General features: G+C 39.7%; 1 protein-coding gene across 1 annotated transcript in view; it reads left to right on the top strand.

Moving 5' to 3' along the window:
• Window positions 1-11,833: 11,833 nt before the first annotated feature.
• Window positions 11,834-24,028, top strand: part of LOC121387563 — a 29,018-nt gene continuing 16,823 nt past the window's right edge. The window contains exons 1-5 of the mRNA XM_041518718.1: window positions 11,834-12,030; window positions 14,027-14,091; window positions 15,558-15,727; window positions 21,753-22,319; window positions 23,688-23,801. Of these exons, the coding sequence (XP_041374652.1) occupies window positions 14,043-14,091; window positions 15,558-15,727; window positions 21,753-22,319; window positions 23,688-23,801 (900 nt within the window). The 5' untranslated portion in view covers window positions 11,834-12,030; window positions 14,027-14,042. The remainder of the gene's footprint in view (window positions 12,031-14,026; window positions 14,092-15,557; window positions 15,728-21,752; window positions 22,320-23,687; window positions 23,802-24,028) is intronic.

Below are 24,028 nucleotides of genomic sequence, written 5' to 3'. Positions count from 1 at the left end.
GTTTGATTTACCATAGTTTGACACCCAATAGCCGATATATGTTTCGTGCTGGGGTGTCGTTAAACATTCATTCGTTCATTGATTGATTCATATTACCGAACCATCTGGAATAGGAGGAATACAAACTAAGTACTGTACGAAAAGTGCATTTTCTGAACAGGGGACGGGGTGGGGGAGTATATGAATTTAGCGGACCCTTTTGTGTACGTTTTCCATAGATATATGAATAGCGTCATGTTGTCCCTACAGTACTAACAAAAAATTAATTATAATAAATAGTAAATAATAAATAAATAAATAAATAAATAAATAAATAAATAAATAATGATGATGATGATGATGATGATGATGATGATGATGATGATGATGAATAAATAAATAAATAAATAAAAATAACAATTACAAATTATCAGCGGCTGAGGTAGATTAACTGAAAGAGAAACTAACTACGGACAGTACACACACTAACAACAGGGCTTGAACTTAATAATTTTTCACTGATTGCAATTTTGAGGCTGCTTACGTAAATTTTGTAAAAAAGTTAATTTTACCGTAAATAAATAAAACTAAAAGGTTATTTTGCTGTATTTAGTCACATTTCAAATGCTCAAAATTGCAAGGGCCAATAAAACTCAAAATAATTTTTTTATATGCTACTAGTAAAGCTTAGACCACTCCCGGGTCCCCTTCTAAATTTATGTAATGTTTCTGTAACAACCGCCCCCACCCACCCCACCGCGACGTGATTTTACCAACATTATAATACATGTAATAATAATAATAATAATAGTAATAATAATAATAATAATACATAATTATTATTACTATTACTACTACTACTACTACTACTACTACTACTACTACTACTACTACTACTACTACTACTATTTTTATTATTATTATTATTATTATTAGACTACTACTACTTTTTTGGGGTGGAGAGGCGGTGTTTTATCTGGAGGAGTTTTGGCTATAAAAATGCAAGATTAACGTGCGTGCACACACGCACAAACGACACGGTGAACTTGTCCTTGCACGTAGAACTGGATTCAACTGGGTTAAGTAATAATTAGCCAACCTTTGGACGACAAAACTAATAATAATAAATGGTGAGTTCATGTTCTGACTGTTTATTATTTTATTTCAGCATATTCGCGGTTACTTTCGTCATGAAATAATATATTTTTTATTATTTGCCATGTATATAGCCGGCCCTCATTTGCCAAGTTTCTATACATGGCGATAGTTTATATAAAATCCACAAATACATTATACGGTTGTCGTATATATAGCCTCATCACTACGAGTCTGTTTTTCCGTATTTTTATGACTTTTTACAAGAAGACTTCCAAATTTTAAAAATGAAGCGTGTCGTGGAATTCCCTCAATCGTAGTTCAATTAAAATGTTTTGGATCATACAGTAACTAGGTTTGGTATTCCAAATTGAATGTAATTTCCATTTATAATGCATATTTAGAGAAACAAGGCCCACTAAATCCGTGATTGAGCTCCTTTAACGGGGACAATTTTGAATTATTACATCCAAAAAGGAAAAAGGGGCTTTATAAATGTGTGTGCGCATGCTAAATATATAACTAATAACCCAAAAATTAAATTGTTAATATTTGTCGCATTTTAGAACGAACAATCTAAAAAGAAAGTTATATTTAATTATAATCTAAGCCCTTTTTGGGTTGGAGATGGAGGTTAAGTTATAGGAGTTTGGAACCCCGCCACAGGAAGTTTTTATTAGTGGTTGGGACAGAAAAAGAGCGTCAGTCATACCGGGAACTTCAGTGTGACCAGCCAAGGGGGACACCAGGGAGGGGAGGGAGGCAGGCCCCCGGACACACCTAACTCACCCTACGGCCGAAACCGCCTACGTCATACGGCACCTAACGTATTTCCGGTGGAATACCCCCCACCCCAACCAAGACAACCCCAGTCGATCCAACCGTTGTGCCCTCCAGTCTTGACGCTCTTCTAGGTGATTGATAGGTCCAACGGTGGGACCACTAGGAGAGTTGCCATAAAAGATGGCAATTCCATCGGTATATTGAAGAACAGGAAATTTATAGAAAGTTTTGCGTCTGGTGAGTCGTTAGGAGTGAAACGTATTCCGCAGATTCCGAAAACCAGAGGCGCCTCTCTGTCAACCACGAGAAACAAAACGTTACGTCATTCATCAGACGCTGTGACCCTTTAAAGGGACATCCCCGAGTTTGCTGCATTGTAAGACGTTTCCGACTAACAGGGCGACCAACTTTCCGAAATTTTCAAAAAAATCCGGAATTTTTAACCCATATCCGGAATCCTGAAATTAATGTCAAATATTCGGAATTTTTTCCAAATTCGCTATCATTATTTTTTTGGGAAGCAACCATTTCTATATTTTAAATGTTCTATATTTTTAAATCCCGAGTTTATTAAACAGAGTTTATCATTCTGCATTCTCCATTGCAACCTGAACTTGGTATTATCGACTGTTTCGTGCTATTACTAAGGCGTTTGTCTATTGGCTGTATTTGTCAACAGCCGACCAATGAAAATGTCACTAATAAAATATTTCTACGATTAAACTTACATGTTAAATATATTTTCTTGTTTTGAATATCAGTGTCTGTATATTCAATGTGTTTCTGGTCGTGTTAATATTTGTAAGAATCCCAAACGGAAATAAAATGAAATTTAACCTAGTACAAATATTAGAACGATCAGAAACACGTTTAATATATAGCCACTAATATTTTATGCATAAAAATATATTTGATATGTAATTACAGTAGTCAAAGAGTCTATGTTAGTCGATAACATCTTAAAAATTGCAGCAAATTTAGGAATGTCCCTTTAATGTATAAAAACCGACAGGGTGAAAACAAAGTATAGGAGCAGCGCACCGCCCTATCTAATTAAAATGTTCTTTTTATTTCATTAAAGATAAAAACAGAATAAAATAGGTAAAACAAATTAAAAAGAGTAACCGAGTACCGATACAGTGAAGCGGCGGTACGTAGCCTAGTTGTACAGCGTTCGCTCGATGCTCGGTCAGTGTGGGATCGATCCCCGTCGATGGGCCCACTGGGCTATTTCTCGTTCCAGCCAGTGCACCACGACTGGTATATCAAAGGCCGTGATATGTACTACCCGGTCTGTTGGATGGTGCATATAAAAGATCCCTTGCTGCTAATCGGAAAGAGTGGTCCATGAAGTGGCGACAGCGGGTTTCCTCACTCAATATCTGTGTGGTCCTTAACCATATGTCCGACGCCATATAACCGTAAATAAAATGTGTTTAGCGCGTCGTTAAATAAAATATGTCTTCTTCTTTTTTTTCCGATACAGTGATACCCCAATGAACGTAAACGAAATAACAGAAAATATCTAATTACACTGGGCATGCACGTCAACTCTGTATGAACCCGTACTGCTTTAATCCATCTGTGACAGGGACACAGATAGTCGCGATCACGTGATCTAATGCAAATCTAGTGTTTGTAATAGAACGTTTGGCTTGGTTAACAACACCATTAGAGCACATGTCAAACATTTGGTAATTCTGACATTGTCTTAGAGAGGAAACCCGCTGCATTAACTCAAGCTAAAACGTGCCCAACCAAGGGATCTTTTATATGCTCTTTTCCACAGACAGGACACGACATACCACGGCTTTTGATATACCAGTCGTGGTGCACTGGTTAGGATGGGGGAAAACCCAATCAGAGGTCCATTGCTGTGATTTGATCCTACGACGCAAACACCTCCAATATTAAATGTATGTTACCAGTCGAAAACAAACGCACTATCTAGAATTTATAAAATTATATATACATGTGTACATACATACATACACACACATACATACATACATACATACATACATACATACATACATACATACATACGGTGCCACAGGTTCGAGTTCCAGCAACGGCATGGGACAATTTGTGAAGCCAGAAAGGATTTAATTATCCCCTGTGCCATTGCGTTAAGATCTATGTATGTAACAGTCAACCTCGACATACATACAGTATATAGATATTCATACATCAATACATACATACATACATATACATATATATATATATGTGTGTGTGTGTGTGTGTGTGTGTGTGTGTATATATATATATATATATATATATATATATATATATATATATATATATATATAGTGGGATGGGGGTCTTTAATGTTATTAATTTAAATTCAATTTAAACTCCCTGCAAAAAGCATGGATACGCCTTTATGTGTATCCTCAATATAAAATCCTAGCTCCCCCCCCCCCCCCCCCCACATACACACAATACTTTCTTTGGCCTTGGTGATTGAGATCACGTGATATAACGCACATCTCATTTATCTGATATTTCGACCATAATAAAATGTCCTCGCGTGTCTGCCTTGGTGATGCCTCGACCAGAAGCGGTCAGGCCCTTTATAAGGGCCTTATGGGCAACCTAGGGAGACACCACAGCATCGTAAAGGTCTAAAATTAACGAGCTACTCTCGATTCACTAATATCAAAACCTATATTAGCTCGGCTATTTACCTTTCGACCGACCGTTCAAAATTGCGCCAAATTTCCTCAATCAAAATTGCGCACCCTTTTCTCTTTGGCATTTAACTGCTCCATTCAAATTCCATAGCACCACCACCACCCCCACCCCCACCCGCCTGCTACCGATTTGATCGGGCTGCTGGTGCTCCCTTGCACCTGCCAGTGCAGGCGGTCCCTCCTCTCCCCTCCCCCCACCTTTCCTGTCATGGACGGAGGAGCCGACCAAGGCCGGCTCTTGTGCCCACGACAGGCGTGCGCTACAACAGCTTGTTCTGAATGTGCATGACATGACTGCAGTTCAGTTTCACAACGGTTCTGGCGTGTCACCGCGTCATGCCCATGTTCTATATGTTGTTTACGTAATGCAACTCCAGAGGTGCAAGGGCCTACGTGTGCACTAGGCCGTGTGTACTAGTACTTTTAAATTACGCCTCTTGTCACCCGTAATATAAACAAGCGACCGAGTGGCATATTTCAAAGCAAAGTGCAGAAGTGTTATCGGTTTTTGTAGCTCAGCCGAGGCGCGTGTCCACAATCTAGGCGGGTGGGGTGGGGTGGGTGGGGTGTGTGGTGGTGTGGGGGTCTAGACTGGCATGCGAAGTTTACCGGGGTGGGTAGCCCGAGTACTCTGACGGCAACAGAACTGGGCGGGATGTAGCCCAGTGGTAAAGCGTTCGCTTGATGCGCGGTCGGTCTAGGATCGATCCCCGTCGGTGGACCCATTGGGCTATTTCTCGCTCCAGCCAGTGCTGTACAACTGATGTAACAAAGGCTGTGGTATGTACTATCCTGTCTGTGGGATGGTGCATATAAAATATCCCTTGCTGCTAATCGAAATGAGTAGCTCATGAAGTGGCGACAGCGGGTTTTTCTCTCTCAATATCTGTGTGGTCCTTAACCATATGTCTGACGCCAAATAACCGTAAATAAAATGTGTGGAGTGTGTCGTTAAATAAAACATGTCCTGCTTTTCCTTCCGTAAGAGAGCTAGACGGACATTTGGACAGTTATCAACGCGTTAGCAAGTGTCTGTCTAGCACTTTTACCGTCAGAGTACTCGGGCTACGACGTTGATAACGGGGGTGGGGTGGTGGAGGTGGTGGTGGTGTGTGTGTGTGTGGGGGGGGGAGGGTCTTTATGTTCCCTCAGAAAATATATTGAAGAAAAAGAAACATTCGTTTTGTTTAATGACACCACTAGAGCACATTGATTTATTAATCATCGGCTAAATTGGATGTCAAACATTTGGTAATTTAGACATACAGTCTTAGAGATAAAACACGTTTCATTTTCCATCAGGAGTTAGGGATATTTTATATGAACTGTCCTACAGACAGAATAGCACATACCACAGCCTTTGATATACCAGTTGTTGGGCACTGGCTGGAAACATAAATAGTTCAATATGGCCCATCAACGGAGATCGATCTCAGATCGACCGCACATCAGGCGAGCCCTTTAACAATGACCTATCTCCCTGAAGAAGAAGAAGAAAAAAGAAAGTTCGCTTGAGGAGGGTAGACCTGAATCCCCCCCCCCCCCCCACACACACACACACCACCACCACCACCACCATCCACCACCCTTGCACACACATCGGTAATCGTTTACATATGTCCTTCTTTCGTAAATCAAAATGAGGACACTGGACTATATATGAAACTCACCACCCGAGGCAATGTTACAGAGAGGTCATATATTTTTTTCAAGATTTTGTCGTCTATCAGCTTCCTTCGGTTAATAAGGCCAGGGGTAAAGCGTTCGCCCGATGCGCGGTCGGTTTGAGGGTCGATCCCCGTCAGTGGACCCATTAGGCTATTTGTCATTCTAGCCATTGCAACATGACTGGTATATCAAAGACCGTGGTATGTGCCATCCTCTATGTGGGAAAGTTTTTTTTGTTTAGCGACACCACTAGAGCATATTGATTACTTAATCATCGACTATTGGATGTCAAACATTTGGTAATACTGACTCGTAGTCATCAGAAGAAACCCGCTACAGTTTTCCTAATGCAGCAAGGGATCTTTTATATGCACCATCCCAGAGGCAGGATAGCACATACCACGGCCTTTGATATACCAGTCGTGGTGCACTGGCTGGAACGAGAAATAGCCTGATGGGCCCGCCAACGGGGATCGATCCCAAACCAACCGCGCATCAAGCGAGCACTTTACCACGGGGCTACGTCCTGCCTCACTATGGGATGTGAAACCTAGGTTTCAGGCCAGCTCATTGTGCTTGAACGTCTCTGTGGTTTTGCCCAAATACGAAGATCTGCTCCAGCAGGGGCTAGGACAGTTCAAACAAATTAATAAATATCCGTTGAACTTTTATTTACAGAGATACGACTACCTCGTATGTTGTGGTCGTCTGTTTTACTGCCTCAGAATGGGAATCCTCTGGCTTGTTGTACTGTTTTTCCAAAAGTCGATGATTAATAAATCAGTGTGCTCTAGTGGTGTCGTTATACAAAACAAACTGTAACTGTATAATATTCGTTGGTTGTGTTTCTGGTTTGTCCTAATGTTTGTAAGTAGCCTACTGGGGCGTAGCCAGAGAGGAAAAACCCGCCGAGGCAAACCCAAACCTGTAAAATAAATATCAGTGTCATTGGAAAAATAAAATAAATCTGGGGAAATTCCAGACGAGGCAAGCGCCTCGTCTGCCTCATGCTGACTACGCCATTGAAGTAGACCAATAATTTTGTACGTACGAACAAATATATATTAGGAAATAAATGTGACCTCATTTACTGATTGAAACTAACAGACAGCAGAATTGTGAAAGAAAATAATATGTCCTTTGTGTAACGTTGCCTCAGGGGATGAGTTTCATTATGTAGTCCAGTGTCCTCGATTTACTAAACAAAACAAAGTTTAAGTTTCATCCGGTGCACTTTGGTCAAGTGAATTCATCTTAAAGGGACATTCCTGAGTTTGCTGCAATGTTTAAGATGTTATCGACTAACAGAGACTTTTTAACGATTGTAATTACATATTAAATATATTTTTCTGCATAAAATATTAGCGGATGTATATTAAACGTGTTTCTGATCGTTCTAATATTTGTACTAGGTTAAATTTCATTTTATTTCCTAAAAACCCCACATTTCTTACGTACGAAATTATTGAAGACAAAATCCAGTTTGGTCTTCTTACAAATATTAATACGACCAGAAACACATTGAACATACAGACACTGATATTCTAAACAAGAAAATATATTTAATATGTAAGTTTAATCGTAGAAATATTTTATTAGTTGGAAACATCTTACAATGCAGCAAACTCGGGAATGTCCCTTTAAGCAGATGACGATTTCATTCTGGTGTTGTTTTGACATTTCTTAGACAAATGTTAATTTTACCTACCTTTGATATATGTAAAAAAATATTGCCCACTCTTTAATTTAATTTCACTTTTGAATTTTTATATTGATTTTGATAATCAGTTCATTCATATATTTACCTTTCTTTGACACCCAATAGCCGGTGCCTTCTTTGTACTGGGGTGTCATTAAACATTCATTATTATTTATTTATTATTATTATTTTGTTTATTATTATGATTATTATGATTATTATTATTATTATTTATTATTATTATTATTATTATTGTCCCAGATCACAAACATAGCAAGGTCAGGGATAGGAACCTTAAATCATTGCTGTACATATAACAATATTATAACACATATATCCACACACACACACACACACACACACACACACACACACACAGAGAGAGAGAGAGAGAGAGAGAGAGAGAGAGAGAGAGAGAGAGAGAGAGAGAGAGAGAGAGAGAGAGAGAGAGAGAGAGAGAGAGAGAGAGAGACAGACAGACAGACACGTATACACATATATACACACGTGCCCGGATGTCCTCCGATACATACACATACACTGGCGTAGGTAGTTGACAAAAAGTGGGGCACACTTTTATATTTACACACTTTTACACTATTATAAAGGAAATATAAAGCAAAATATCTTAAGGGGGGATATGCCCCACTTGCTCCCCCCCCCCACCACTCTTCCTACGCCAGTGACATAGAAGGGTTTGCAACTTTAAAATGAGTACGTTTCTGCAGACCGTTTTACCAGTGCCGTACTTAGACTGAAATAACTGGAGGGGGAAGGGGGCGGTGGCAGTAAAATAAAAAATAGGTGCAAAATAATATAGGATAGATAAAAGAGCACTTGTAAATTAAAATGGCACCAAAAAATTCGTGGGGGGTACCACCCTCCCTCTCCACCCCTAACCCCCACCCCCTGCTAGGTTCGGTTCTGATCAGAACAATAACATTTACATATACTTAAAAGTACTTATTTGCCGCCTTGAGATTTTGACGTAAGGGAAGCAACTCTTATACGTCTGCACAAGTTTGTTAGTAGTATTACTTCCCTTAAATAAAACCTATACCTTTTCATTAGTTTTTATATTAACAGGCGCACGTTCAGAGGCCCGCTGAGGGTGTTACATAGGTGTGTGGAGTGGGTGGGTTGGGGGTGGGTTGTTAGTTGAAACCCCATACCCCCCCCCCCCCACCACCACCACCACCCCTTAAATACTTCGCTTCCCGCCTTGCACAATTTCCTGCACACACGCTTGATTAAACGCTGTAGGCCTAACTAGTTTTATCTGAGATCCAACCATTTCAACTTGAAGGGCAGACCAACAGCTTATATTCTAGACATATGAGCTTCAGAGTTTGGGGGTGGGGGTGAGGGTGGGATGGTAGCATTCCTTTCCCTGTCATCACCCCCACCTCCGTTGTCGACGCCTATGTTAGTTGTATTCAGTTGGTTCTCGCTGTCACACCAACTTTCACACAGACACCTGACAACATTAGGATGTTGTCACTCTAATGATTCATGAGTGATTGTCGTCGTAACTCGTTGAATTTCCATTGAACTCTGTCTTGTACACTGCTATATTTGTTTAATCAGACTTTGGGAGTGGCTGTCCTCTTGCAAATGAAATAGGAATGATAGTCATGTTAGTGGCAATCCTCATACAGGAAAGATGTGCCATTCCTGTAAAGTGGCAATCCTCGTATAGGAAAGATGTGCCATTCCTATAAAGTGGCAATCCTCATACAGGAAAGATGTGCCATTCTTGTAAAGTGGCAGTCTTCGTAAGAAAGGATATTTCATCCTGTGAAGTTGCAATCCTCGTACAGGAAGAATGTGTCATCCTGTGAAATAGCAGTCGTCGTACAGGAAAGATGTGCCGCCCTATGAAGTGGCAGTCATCGTACAGGAAGAATGTGTCATTCCTGTGAAGTGGCTGTCATCGTACAGGATGGATGTGTCATCCTGTGAAGTAGCAGTCCACGTACAGGAAGGATATGTCATCCTGTGAAGTGGCTGTCATCGTACAGGATGGATGTGTCATCCTGTGTAGTAAAGGAAGGATATGTCATCCTGTGAAGTGGCTGTCATCGTACTGGAAGTGGCAGTCCTGTACAGGAAGGATGTGTCGTTCTGTGAAGTGGCAGTCCTGTACAGGAAGGATGTGTCGTCCTGGGAAGTGGCAGTCCTGTACAGGAAGGATGTGTCGTTCTGTGAAGTGGCAGTCCTGTACAGGAAGGATGTGTCGTTCTGTGAAGTGGCAGTCCTGTACAGGAAGGATGTGTCGTTCTGTGAAGTGGCAGTTCTGTACAGGAAGGATATATCATATTGGCGAGTGGCAGTTTTCATACAGCGAAACCGACCTCGGTGGCGTCGTGGTTAGGTCATCGGTCTACAGGCTGGTAGGTACTGGGTTCGGATTCCAGTCGAGGCATGGGATTTTTAAATCCAGATACCGACTCCAAACCCTGAGTGAATGCTCCGCAAGGCTCAATGGGTAGGTGTAAACCACTTGCACCGACCAGTGATCCATAACTGGTTCAACAAAGGCCATGGGTTGTGCTATCCTGCCTGTGGGAAGCGCAAATAAATGTTCCCTTGCTGCTAATCGGAAAGAGTAGCCCATGTCGTGGCGACAGCGGGTTTCCTCTCAAAATCTGTGTGGTCCTTAACCATATTTCTAACGCCATATAACCATAAATAAAATGTGTTGAATGCGTCGTTAAATAAAACATTTCTTTCCTTCATACAGCGAAACACCAGACAGTGACCTAAGGGTGCAATCATGATATTGTTCAAACTCCTTTTGAGTCTGCCCTGTGCAACGATACAAGGCATAATCTGGCCCCTCCAGCTTTAGAGTTTAGAGCTTTAGGGACCAGCGCTTCCCCCCTCCCCGAACCCCTCGCCCCGCTTCTGACGCTTATGCTGTCCTATCTGTGGAGGAATTATTATGAAGGATCTATTATTGGTATTTCGTAGGTTTAACCTGTGTTCTGTCTCTGTCCGTCTGTCTGTCTGTGCCTGTGTGTGTGTGTCTAGGTGTGTGTGTGTGTGTGTCTGTCTGTCTGTCTGTCTGTCTGTCTCTCTCTCTCTCTCTCTCTCTCTCTCTCTCTCTCTCTCTGCCACTCTGTCTGTCTGCCTCTCTCTCTCTAACTCTCTCTCTAACTCTCTCTCTCTCTCTCTCTCTCTCTCTCTCTCTCTCTCTCTCTCTCTCTCTCTCTCTCTCTCTGCCACTCTGTCTGTTCTCCTCCTCTCTCCTTAACTCTCTCTCTCTCTCTCTCTCTCTCTCTCTCCACTCTCTCTCTCTCTCTCTCTCTCTCGCCCTTCTCCCTCTCTCCCTCCCCTCTCTCTCTCCCCTCTCTCTTCTCTCTCTCTCTCTCTCCCTCTATCTCTCTCTCTCTCTCTCTCTCTCTCTCTCTCTCTCTCTCTCTCTCTCTCTCTCTCTCTCTCTCTCTCTCTCTCTCTCTCTCTCTCTCTCTCTCTCTGCACTCTGTCTGTCTCTCTCTCTCTCTCTCTCTCTCTCTCTCTCTCTCTCTCTCTCTCTCTCTCTCTCTCTCTCTCTCTCTCTCTCTCTCTCTCTCCCACTCCCTCTCCCTCTCCCTCTCTCCCCTCCCTCTCTCTCTCTCCCGCTCTCTCTCTCTCTCTCTCTCTCTCTCTCTCTCTCTCTCTCTCTCTCTCTCTCTCTCTCTCTCTCTCTCTCTCTCTCTCTCTCTCTCTCCATCATATATTTAAAAAGTACTGAGGTGTCTTTAATCCGACATCCCTTTCCTTTCCTTTCCTCCTTTCCCTTTCCCTTCTTTTCTGACATATCTCCGATTATGTCCGTGGTTTGATTCGTAGACTTGGTCGAGATGTTCCGAGTGAAGGTCGTGTATTGACGACGCACCATGCATGACAGGTTCACAATGTTCTGATAGAACTGGCCCGATGTAATTTGTATAATCTAGGTCGTCTTTTCAAAAGAATTTTTCTTCTCGTTCAACTTCGCCGACATTTTTTTGTGTTGAGTTATGTGGACTTGGAATATCCTTTTGATAAACGTTTTTATATAAAAACTGCAGTACGGAACTTGTATGGAAGGAAGGATTGGGTGAAACGGAAACTTTCATATTTCGGGTGAGTACCCGGGTGTGGGAAGATATTTTCCTTGTGTGATTATTGTCAGCTGTGACCATTTAATTCGTGATCATATTTAGCTGGTGTAGGTTTATTCTGGATCATATTAAGGCAGTCTGTTTGCTTGTCCGCCTGACCCCCCCCCCCCCCCCCCCCCTCTCTGTCTCTGTGTCTTTCTCTGTCTGTCTGTCTGTCTGTCTGTCTGTCTGTCTCTCTCTCTCTCTCTCTCTCTCTCTCTCTCTCTCTCTCTCTCTCTCTCTCTCTCTCTCTCTGCCACTGTCTGTCTGCCTGTCCTCTCTCTCTCTCTCTCTCTCTCTCTCTCTCTCTCTCTCTCTCTAACTCTCTCTCTCTCTCTCTCTCTCTCTCTCTCTCTCTCTCTCTCTCTCTCTCTCTCTCTCTCTAACTCTCTCTCTCTCTCTCTCTCTCTCCAACTAACTCTCTCTCTCTTTCTCTTTCTCTCTCTCTCTCTCTCTCTCTCTCTCTCTCTCTCTCTCTCTCTCTCTCTCTCTCTCTCTCTCTCTCTCTCTCTCTCTCAAAATCATGCAAATTCCGTAGAGTGTATCGAAATAGACAAGTATTGACAAGTTATTTACTTATTTATTTACGTGTCAGTTTAATCGAAGAGATAATCCAACGAAAACCATTTTTAAAAATTAATATTCTATTTTCTGTCACTTCCTTAAATATGTCAATGTTAGCGCCGTTATCGTATTTATAGACCCACCTACCTCGATAGGTGCTATGTTACTTACCGATCTATCAAAAATCAATTTACTTCGAATAGCGTTGGCAATCAATACCTGGTTAATCCAGGCCCCACGAAAACGTGGATCCATTACCGTTACCTTAGCGACCACAGCGCGTGCAGGTACACAATATCATTGGTATGCTTTTTCAATTGTCGTCTGTCATCAAAATTAACAATAAGCTGATCCACAATTTAGTTATTCCTTCAAGACCAAGATTTGTGTGGTTTTAAAGAAAGAAAGGTAAAAACCCAAACAGTACTAGTAGTGTCTGTTTTAGCATATGGAGAAGCACAAATCAAATCTATATAGAAACAACAAGTCGACACAAGTTGTTCTTGTACGCACGTCTTCCCGAAAAGCAATGTCTTATGACTAGTACATGAAATACTGTGGTATGTACTGTTCTGTTTATGGGAAAGTCCATGTAAAAGATGCCTAGCTGCTTTATTGTAAGGAATAACATATGTGGAGATAGCGGTTCACCCCCCCTCTCTCTCTCTCTCTCTCTCTCTCACACACACACACACTGTGTCTGTCTGTCTGTCTGTCTGTATCTCTCTCTCTCCCTCTCACGCTCTTTCTCTCTCTCTCTCTCTCTCTCTCTGTCCTCTCTCTCTCTCTCTCTCCTCTCTCTCTCTCTGTCTCTCTGTCTCTCTCTCTCTCTCTCTCTCTCTCTCTCTCTCTCTCTCTCTCTCTCTCTCTCTCTCTCTCTCTCTCTCTCTCTCTCTCTCTCTCTCTCTCTCTCTCTCTCTCTCTCTCTCTGTCTCTCTGTCTCTCTCTCTCTCTCTCTCTCTCTCTCTCTCTCTCTCTCTCTCTCTCTCTCTCTCTCTCTCTCTCTTGCCCCCACCCCCACCACCAACCTCCCTCAGATGTATCAAAATAACCACATGTTTAAACACCAAATCAGGCGTGTGTGCACAAGCAAAGTTTCTTCTTCTTCTTTTTTTTTTTGGATCTCAATATGATTTCCGGGGGAGCATAACTCGACTTCCCATAAACATTCGCCAGTGTCTAGACCCCTCTGCTGCTCAAATTCCTGCTCGGGCGCCTGCAAATAACTTTAGTCTAAAAATCTTTAGAGGTGTATCTGGCTCTTATAATTACTTAGACGCTAATTTAATATTACTATATTCTCCATAAACCTCAAATGAATGTGAACCAAATTGAGGTAATCGTGATTTGTTTGGTATGTAAAATCGCAAAGACTTGGTGACAGTGACACTTTAAAATGTTGTTTCTGTTTTCAGAATTAAACGTGAAGAAATGGAAGCAGCTATTTCTAAGAAATCTAAGAATCCAGAAGCGTTGCTTGGTAATTTTTTGTGATAAAAATTAGCACATTATGTAAGGTATGTTCCAAAAATAATCACATGGGTGAGTTGGGGGTGGGAGGGGAGGGTGAGGCACCATAATAACCAGTGGATCTACCACAGGAGTGGGTGTAGGAGTTCTAGAGAGTGTGCAAGGTTTAAAAAGATATATTCAAAAGTAAGCATGTATTATCAATATGATCATTTGACATAACGTCTCCGAGACATTGAATTTTATTCTGAATTTTAATTTTATATAATTTAAATCTTGAATTTTTTATATATTCATATTCATTATTTCATTTACACATTTACCTTAGTTTGACACCTAATAGCCGATACAGTTTTTGTGTTGGAGTGTTGTTAAACATTCAGTCAGCCATTCATTCATTCATTCATTCATTCAGTCAGTCAGTCGGTCATTCAACAGCCGATGATTAATTAATCACTCTGTTCTAGTGGTGTCGTTAAACGAAACAAACTAACTTTTTTCTCATCGTCCTCATCGACATACCACCATCATCAGCAACAGCCTGGTTTCCATAAATTATGTAACACAACGGCCATTAAATAGTCCGATCCTCTCTTCTTTCTCTTATTTATATTGGGACTGTCCTTCTAAAATGCTCCAAATTATATAAATATTCCGTCGAGCAGTCAATTCTTTTTATTTTTGGCTTGTAACTTTTTTCATTTTTTTTAAAAATCTATTAACTTTTATACTAATTGCTATTTTCAAAATTCTGCCCATTTTCAACTCTAACACCCCCCCCCCCCCCCCCCCCCCCCCCCCCCCATCCCGAGTCAGGCCACCGATCTTATCGGAGGTCGGACTCGAGGTGGGCGTGTTCGAAACCCTAGTGGTATATGGTCACGTTAAACTAGCTATCTATCTAGCTATCTGACTCGCAAATCGACGTAGATCAAAGAAAGTTGTTTTGGTCTGTGGTCTATGGTAGACAGTTGCAAACATTTCGCATCAGACAGATGTTGTTTTTTTATTTTATTTGTTTTTGTGTATTTATTTGTTGTTGTGTTTGTTTGTGAGTTGTGTTTTTGTTTTTTGTTTTTTTTGTTTTGTTTTTTTCTTGTTGTTTTTTAAATGAAAAATAGGCTTTACAATCGACACGTTATTTATTGTTTCAGACGTAGCCCAGTGGTCAAGCGCTCGTTCGATGCGCGTAGGTCTGGGATCGATCCGCGTCGGTGGGCCCATTGGGCTATTTCTCGTTCCAGCCAGTGCACCACGACTGGTATATCAAAGGCTGTGGTATGTACTACCCTGTCTGTGGGATGGTGCATGTAAAAGATCCCTTGCTGCTAATCGAAAAGAATAGCCCATGAAGTGGCGACAGCGGGTTTCCTCTCTCAATCTGTATGGTCCTTAACCAAATGTCTGACGCCATATAACCGTAAATAAAATGTGTTGAGTGCGTCGTTAAATAAAACATTTCTTTCTTTCTTTCAGACGTACTTGCTATGCAGACGCTACAACGGCGACAAAGTTCGCATGCGCCTGCTTCCTGCTCCGTGACGTCAGACATCGATGAACTGGTTCACAGCTTCACCATCGACGATTCCATATCGGAATGCTTCGCTTCTTGTGAGAAAATCGCTAAGTGTGCAAAAACCAAAAAGGTAACTTGGCTTCTTGGTTAGGCCACGTTAAAAACAAAAGAGAAGTAATGAGCGGGTTTTTCTCTATTTTTTTAAAAATGTATTATTATTATTATTATTTTCAATTATGGTGCAATAATTATACTGTACATTGATTGTGTACAAACAAAGAGAGTTTGTTATGTTTAACGACACCATTAAAGCACATTGATTTACTAATCATCGGCTATTGGATGTCAAACATTTAGTAATTATGACATGTAGTGTCAGAGCAAGGAATTTTTATATTCACCATCCCATAGACAGGACAGCACATGTCACGGCCTTTGATATACCAGTCGTGGTGCACTGGCTGGAACGAGAAATAGCCCAATGAGCAAACCGACAGGGATCGATCCCAAGTGCATTGTGTACAAGGGAAGAACTTCACAGGAAGGCGGTATTTAAGCTTTCATGTTGGAAAGTGTTTTTTGAGATGTGGCACTTGAGGGAAATTGTCTATAAAGCTTAATTCCATTAATTTGTAAAGGGTACCGTTGCTAATGGCAGTATGCCTACGCGGGCCAGAGCTCAAAAATACATTGATTAAAATACTAATAATAATTTTAAAATAGCGCGTGACCTCGTTGAAAGAAATGAGCTCTACCGTTGCTAATGACAGTATGCCTATGTGGGACAGAGCTCGAAAATACATTGATTAAAATACTAATAATAATTTAAAAATAGAGCGTGACTCCGTTGAAAGCAATGAGCGCCTGGGCGCTTATCAGAGGAGATACGGTATACGTCAGGTCGGTGACCAATTGAACAGTTAAAATGTATGGAAACATGATATCTACGACATATTACAGTTTTTACTGGAACAAGGTTTACTCTGTGCCGCTGTAACCCCACCGTGGTGCAGGGGTGTAACATTCTCTTTGAGAATGGCCAATACAACAAAAATCCCCTTGTTTTCTTCGAGATATAATTGAAATTTTGAGTAAAAGTCAGTATCTATCTGTAATATTTGTATTTTTGCACAGTTCTTTACATTGTGTTTTTGTTTAAATCTTGAATTTTTATATTGATGTTGATCATCACTTTATTTGTTTGCATTACCACAGTTTGACACCCAATAGCCGATGTATTTTTCGTGCTGGGGTGTCGTTAAACATTCATTCATTCATTCATTGTTTGCATTACCATAGTTTGACACCCAATAGCCGATGTATTTTTCGTGCTGGGGTGTCGTTAAACATTCATTCATTCATTCATTCATTGTTTGCATTATCATAGTTTGACACCCAATAGCCGATGTATTTTTCGTGCTGGGGTGTCGTTAAACATTCATTCATTCATTCATTGTTTGCATTACCATAGTTTGACACCCAATAGCCGATGTATTTTTCGTGCTGGGGTGTCGTTAAACATCCATTCATTCATTCATTGTTTGCATTACCATAGCAAAATTCGAACGATATAAAGATCGTGAAAACATCAGAAGAAGCTCAAAAGTGCTCAAGGGAACAAACTTTGGTGTAAGCGAACAATTCCCTTACGAGATCGTTCAACGCAGAAAGGAGTTATGGCCGAAGTACAAAGAAGCGCAGCGTCGTGGACTCCGTGCCTCACTTGTCGTTGATAAACTTTTTATTGACGGTAAACGCTGGTTTCCCGATAGTGCACCCCACGATAGGCCCAACGATGCGCATCCGTACAGTCCTCCGAATGAAAACCCAAACAAACGTGCACGTAATTTCTCACCAAAGGAATATCGACCATAGGGACGCCGGAGGAGAGACACCGGTCAGGACTTGTCAACACCAAGTGAATACGAAACTGTAAATATTCCCCGTGTACATTCTTATTCAGAGGGAATAAGCGTATGTGACTATGTAGATATTGTATATTTAAATGTGTGTGGTCTCAACAGCAGACTGGATATTCCAGAATTTATAGATTTTATCAATCAGTATGATTTAATATGTTTAGTTGAAACTAAACTTAACGATATTGATCACGTAGAAATACCAGGTTATACAATTTTTACTAATAATAGAAATATTGAATCCAATGTAAGATCAGGGGGCATATGCCTGGCAATTAAAAATAAGCTCACAGATCAAGTACATATTCATAAAACTGTATCCCAATATGTATTATGGTTTACTCTTTCTAACGCTATTTCACAGGGAGATGTATTAAGCACTGTTATTGGAATTGTATATATACCCCCAGTAGGCTCGCCCTATTTTAACCATGATACGTTTAACACAATACAAGACGAAGTGAACGAGAAACTCTTAAGTGGAAATAATGTTCTTTTGATCGGCGATTTTAATGCTAAAACGAGTTTGCTTGTAGATTATGTGAGTTGTGATGGTGAACATACTAATAACACACTCATTTCTGATATCTCCGATTTTATGAATGAACCTAACAACTTATTAAATATTGGCATTCCATTACAAAGAGCGAGTCAAGATACCAGTAGACCTAACGGTCACGGATATAAACTAATTGATCTTTGTAAAAATAGTAATTTGTATTTAGTGAACGGAAGAGTCGGCGAAGATCGGGGTATAGGACAACCTACTTGCAAAGGATCGAGTGTAATAGATTATGCCATAGCCTCATTCACAGTTTTGGAAATAATTCTTAAATTCAAGGTCAACGAATTCGAACCACTATTCTCGGACATTCACAATCCATTAACAATGCGACTGAATATCATACAGCTAGTGGTAAACACCACGCCGTCATTAATAATGAACTCACCCCAAGGAAATGGAATACTAAGAGGCTAAACACTATAGTGAAAATATAAACAAAGAAACAGTCAACGACATAAACGTAATATTAAATGAACTGTGTGAACACTTCTCGAAAGAAAAGCTGAATGGTGCAGTGGAGCGTATTGGGACCCTATTTGTTGACACCGCAGCCGACACTTTCGGTTACACGCAAGCCCGCGTCAGAGCCAGACACAAGCGTGAAAATACCCGTAACAAAGCATGGTTTGGCAATCATTGCAGAACACTAAGAAGAAAGTATACAGAAGCGAGATCAGCATACAAACAACGAAAAAACACCTGATAATAAGCAACGACTTTTGAATGCCAGTAAAAGCTACAGAAATGTAATACGGAAATATGTTAACAAACACAATTGGAAGACAGAACAAAGACTCACAGAACTTAGTCAACATGATACCCACGCCTTTTGGAAACTGTTAAAAGAAAAACAAGACCCTACTCTCCCCCCTTTAGACACTCTGTACGATTACTTTAAAAATATAAACAGCAGTGATGACAACACAACAGAAGAAAAAGATCCAAGTTTTAATATAGATTTTGAGGACACTACCATGCTAAATGAATCAATATTACAAGAAGAAATACTCGCCGTTGTTAAAAATCTAAAAAAACAATAAAGCCTGCGGAATAGACCAAATAATCAACGAGTATATTAAGCAAACTATCGGCTGTATGGTCCCTGTGTATGTTAAGCTCTTTAATTTAGTGTTTGAACATGGCATCTTTCCTGATTCGTGGCTAGTTGGCATAATCAAACCGATCTATAAATGTGGCGATAGAACTGTTCCAGAAAATTATAGACCTATTACTTTACTTAGTTGTCTCGGGAAACTGTTTACAGCTGTTTTAAATAATAGACTGAAATTATATTTAGAAACTAATGATTTGTTATCTGAAGTTCAAGCCGGATTCAGGAAGGAGTACTCGACGAACGATCATATTTTTACATTATATGGACTCATCGAATTGCTAAAAGCACGGAAGAAAAAACTGTATTGTACTTTTATAGATTTTAGCAAGGCATTCGACTCAGTATGGAGAACAGGACTTTGGGGAAAACTAATACAAAATGGTATTAATGGTAAATGTTTTAAAGTAATATATAGCATGTATCAGAACATTAAGTCATGCATTAGTGCACATAACACAATGTCGGATTATTTTCAATGTTCCATGGGTGTTAGACAGGGAGAAAATTTATCGCCCCTATTATTCTCCATGTTTCTCAATGATTTAGAGGATACGTTTAAAACTAATGATTGTAATGGCATCCGCATAGATAACTTATTCACAGATTCCACTTTGTATACAAATATTGTTCTTTTTGTGTTACTATATGCTGATGACACAGCGCTCTTTGCCGAAAATTATGACGACATGCAGAATTTATTAAATATTTTCGACTCTTATTGTACAAAATGGAAACTAAATGTAAATTGTAAAAAAAACTAAAGTGCTAATTTTCAGTGGTAATAAAAAAGATTATTCCAAAAGGTTCCATTTAGGAAACACAAATCTAGATAATGTAGAAATATACAAATATCTTGGAATTATATTTCATAAATCCAATAAATTCACTAATGCTCGAAAACATCAATATGATCAAGCTCAAAAAGCTATGTATTTTACACTTAGACAAGGAAAACGTTGCCATCTTTCCATTCAATGCCAACTTAAATTATTCGATTGTATGGTTTTACCTATTGCTTTATACGGATGTGAAATTTGGGGTTTTGAAAGTCTGTCCTGCATAGAAAAATTGTATAGCAAATATTTAAAGTTATTATTGCCTGTTAGAAAATCCACCCCATTATATATGTTGTATGGAGAACTTGGATGCTTCCCGGTAGATATAACAGTAAAAATAAGAATGATAGGATTTTGGTTTAGGATGATTACTGGGAAGCAGTCCAAGCTATCATTATTAGTGTACAGAATGTTATTGAATGATTATAATACACATTTTTTATGATCACAAAATGGATAGCTTTTATAAAATCAATTTTAGATAATATTGGTTGCACATACATATGGTGGTCACATTGTGAGCGTATTAATAGTGCTTCATTGTTGAAAATGTTTATTTCAACAAAACTCATAGATCAATTTTTGCAAACATGGTACAGTCATATTGACACTTCATCGAAAGCATCTTGTTACAAAATATTTAAAAGCAGTATAGCATTCGAAAATTATTTAAATTTATTAGAAAAAAAACATTGGTGCCCATTGTTACGTTTTAGAGTATCAAACCACAATCTTCCAATAGAGACAGGTAGATGGATACGTAAACCATTACATGATAGATTGTGTTTTTTATGCAACACTAACGACATCGGAGATGAATTCCATTATATTTTTACATGCCCATATTTCAACCAATTCAGACTTCAATATATACCGAAATATTATCGATCCAAACCAAACACATATAAATTTCACGAATTATTTAATTGTAAAAAAACTGGTGTCCTCCGAAAACTTGCAATATTTTGTAAACATATTATGAATACTTTCAAGCCCTCCGGCTCATAGCTTTATTGTATTATTATTGTGTATGCAAACCCAAACCAATTATTTATAATTATATTCCCATGTTCGTTTTATGTAGATATACTTATGTGAATAGTTTTACTCTGTCATCTTGTTAAAAAGTGTGAATTGTTGTATTATATATTGTTCCTCATATGCCGTGGATTACGGCCTGAGAGAAATAAATGTTCAGTTCAGTTCAGTTCAGACACCCAATAGCCGATGTATTTTTCGTGCTGGGGTGTCGTTAAACATTCATTCATTCATTCATTGTTTGCATTACCATAGTTTGACACCCAGTAGCCGATGTATTTTTCGTGCTGGGGTGTCGTTAAACATTCATTCATTCCTTAAAAAAAAGCCACGGCGGGATGTAGCCCAGTGGTAAAGCGCTCGCTTGATGCGCGGTCGATCCCTGTCGGTTGCCCATTGTGTTATTTCTCGTTCCAGCCAGTGCACCATGACTGGTACATCAAAGGTCGTGGTATGTGCTATCCTTTCTGTGGGATGGTGCATATAAAAGATTCCTTGCTACTAACGGAAAAATGTAGCGGGTTTCCTCTCTAAGACTATGTCAAAATTACCAAATGTTTGACGTCCAGTAGCCGATGATTAATAAATCAATGTGCTCTAGTGGTGCCGTTAAACAAAACAAAACAAACAAACAAAAAAAAAAAAAAAAAAAAAAAGCCACAAATGTCGTTTTATTATTTCAGAGCGTGCAGAAAGAAAGGGAGACTAGCGGTGTTGTTGGCGTGTTGAGAAATTACGGCAAGAAATCTGCGTGGAAGAATGCCAACAGCTCGCTCCCCAGTTCTGTTAACAGCGGATCAAGGAAATTACTAGGTGGCGGTGTCTTTCAGAAAAAGCCAAAGAAGCCTGCCACTCCATTAAACAGAACCGTCCAATGGTCGCAGGACACGTTGAAGATGGCGGACAATTCATCCATCTCTGTAGATACCACCACAAGCAAAATGCCAATGAAGCTTGATTCAGCTACAGGAAGTGACGTGTTATATGATGATGGGTCACACGCGACATTTGGTGTTTTTGGCGCTCCACAAAATAAATCGACTTTGAGCTTCGATGGGACCTTGGAAACGTCACCGGAGTTATTTCCCCTTACTGAAAGTAATGTGCTGCCAAAAAAGAACGAGCCAACGCGTGCTCCTTGCAGTACGGTTGTTGATTACGGCACGCGTGACGTCACGTCAAAGTTGTCAGTTCAAAGTTCAATAGCAACCAATGAAATGATGATGAACCACCTGAAGCAAACTATAAAGGTACGGTATATATAGAGAATAATACACGAGTGACTGATAGATGTCATTTATCTCACAACGAGTTATTTTAAAATGTACCTAACGAGCGAAAGCGAGTTTGATATGTTTTTAAACAACGAGCTGTAAGATAAATGGTACATAACGGAGACGAATGTATTATTATATTTCTTACATATACTCAAAAACCAGGTTTTAAGCAACTTTTAACGAATGATGTTCTCACCAACGGGTGTGTAAGAGAAACGTATTACAAGAGCCAGTGGCAGATCCAGGGGAGACCAGGGAATCCGCCCCCCCCCCTCCCAAAAAAAAAAAAAAAATTTTTTAATAAATAATAATAATATATATATATATATATATATATATATATATATATATATATATATATATATATATATATTTAAGTGCCTCTTTTTGCAAAGAATACAATAGGATGACTCTGTAGTATTTAAATAATCCTCTGGTTTGAAAGTATTTCTTATATGTAGTAATTAAGACATCTTACAATGCAGCAAACTCAGGAATGTCCCTTTAAGACATCTTACAATGCAGCAAACTCAGGAATGTCTCTTTAAGACATCTTACAATGCAGCAAACTCAGGAATGTCCCTTTAAGACATCTTACAATGCAGCAAACTCAGGAATGTCCCTTTAAGACATCTTACAATGCAGCAAACTCAGGAATGTCTCTTTAAGACATCTTACAATGCAGCAAACTCAGGAATGTCCCTTTAAGACATCTTACAATGCAGCAAACTCAGATATGTTCCTTTAATGATAACATATGTGCAAGTGATATACCGTCATTTGCATAACAGCAATACGAGGTTGTGCTCTGACATGAGGGTGGCTAACTGAAAAAGGTTGTGATTAACCAATGTTGGTGTTTTATTATGTACAGTAGCTGTCGAAGGAGAGAACTCTTTGAAACTAATGGTCATATGACCATCTCGATGTTGTATTTTTCACAGTATATATTCTGACATAAAAATTGTATTGAACTGCACGGAGTAATTAATGGTGGTGTGTAACCTAGAGTGTGTGTTGACATACATTCCAAACATTGATGATAGTGAAAGTTAAAGTTTATTTTGTTTAACGACACCACACGAGCTCATTGATTCGTTAATCATCGGCTATTGGATGTCAAACATTTGGTCATTTTGGCATGTAGTCTTAGAGAGGAAATCCGCTATCTTTTCCATTAGTAACACGAGTTCTTTTATTTGCACCATCCCACAGACATAATAGCTTATATCACAGATTTTGATTTACCAGTCGTGGTGCACTGGCTGGAACTCGCGGAAATTAAGCATATCCTCGCATCGTCGGTATAAATTTAATTATAAAGTTTCATTTTACTTTCAGCTTGACAACGCCAAACAACTGAAACTAATTTTATATGAGATGCAACCAAACGGTCACGTGGTCTCGGTAAATAACTGGATAGAGTTGGCGTCTATGGCAGCACGTTTGGGTCAGGTGAGATTTTCAAATATGAATATATTATAGGTTCCAACGGACCAAATGAATTCCTATGAACGATAGTGTTAACATAAATTTGCTAATAAAACTGATATAAGCTGCGTACCAACAAACCCAGGCAGTACACCAAAAAAAAAAAAAGGGGGGGGGGGGGGCACCTCACATTTAATCTACCTGCACAACAACTGGCGTTACCATGTTTGTATTATCTTCAGAGTTTGAGG

Source organism: Gigantopelta aegis, chromosome 13, assembly GCF_016097555.1.
Source record: "Gigantopelta aegis isolate Gae_Host chromosome 13, Gae_host_genome, whole genome shotgun sequence".
Lineage (NCBI taxonomy): Eukaryota > Metazoa > Mollusca > Gastropoda > Neomphalida > Peltospiridae > Gigantopelta > Gigantopelta aegis.
The sequence above is the reverse complement of the archived record's forward strand: the minus strand, read 5'-3'. Positions and strand labels throughout refer to the sequence as shown.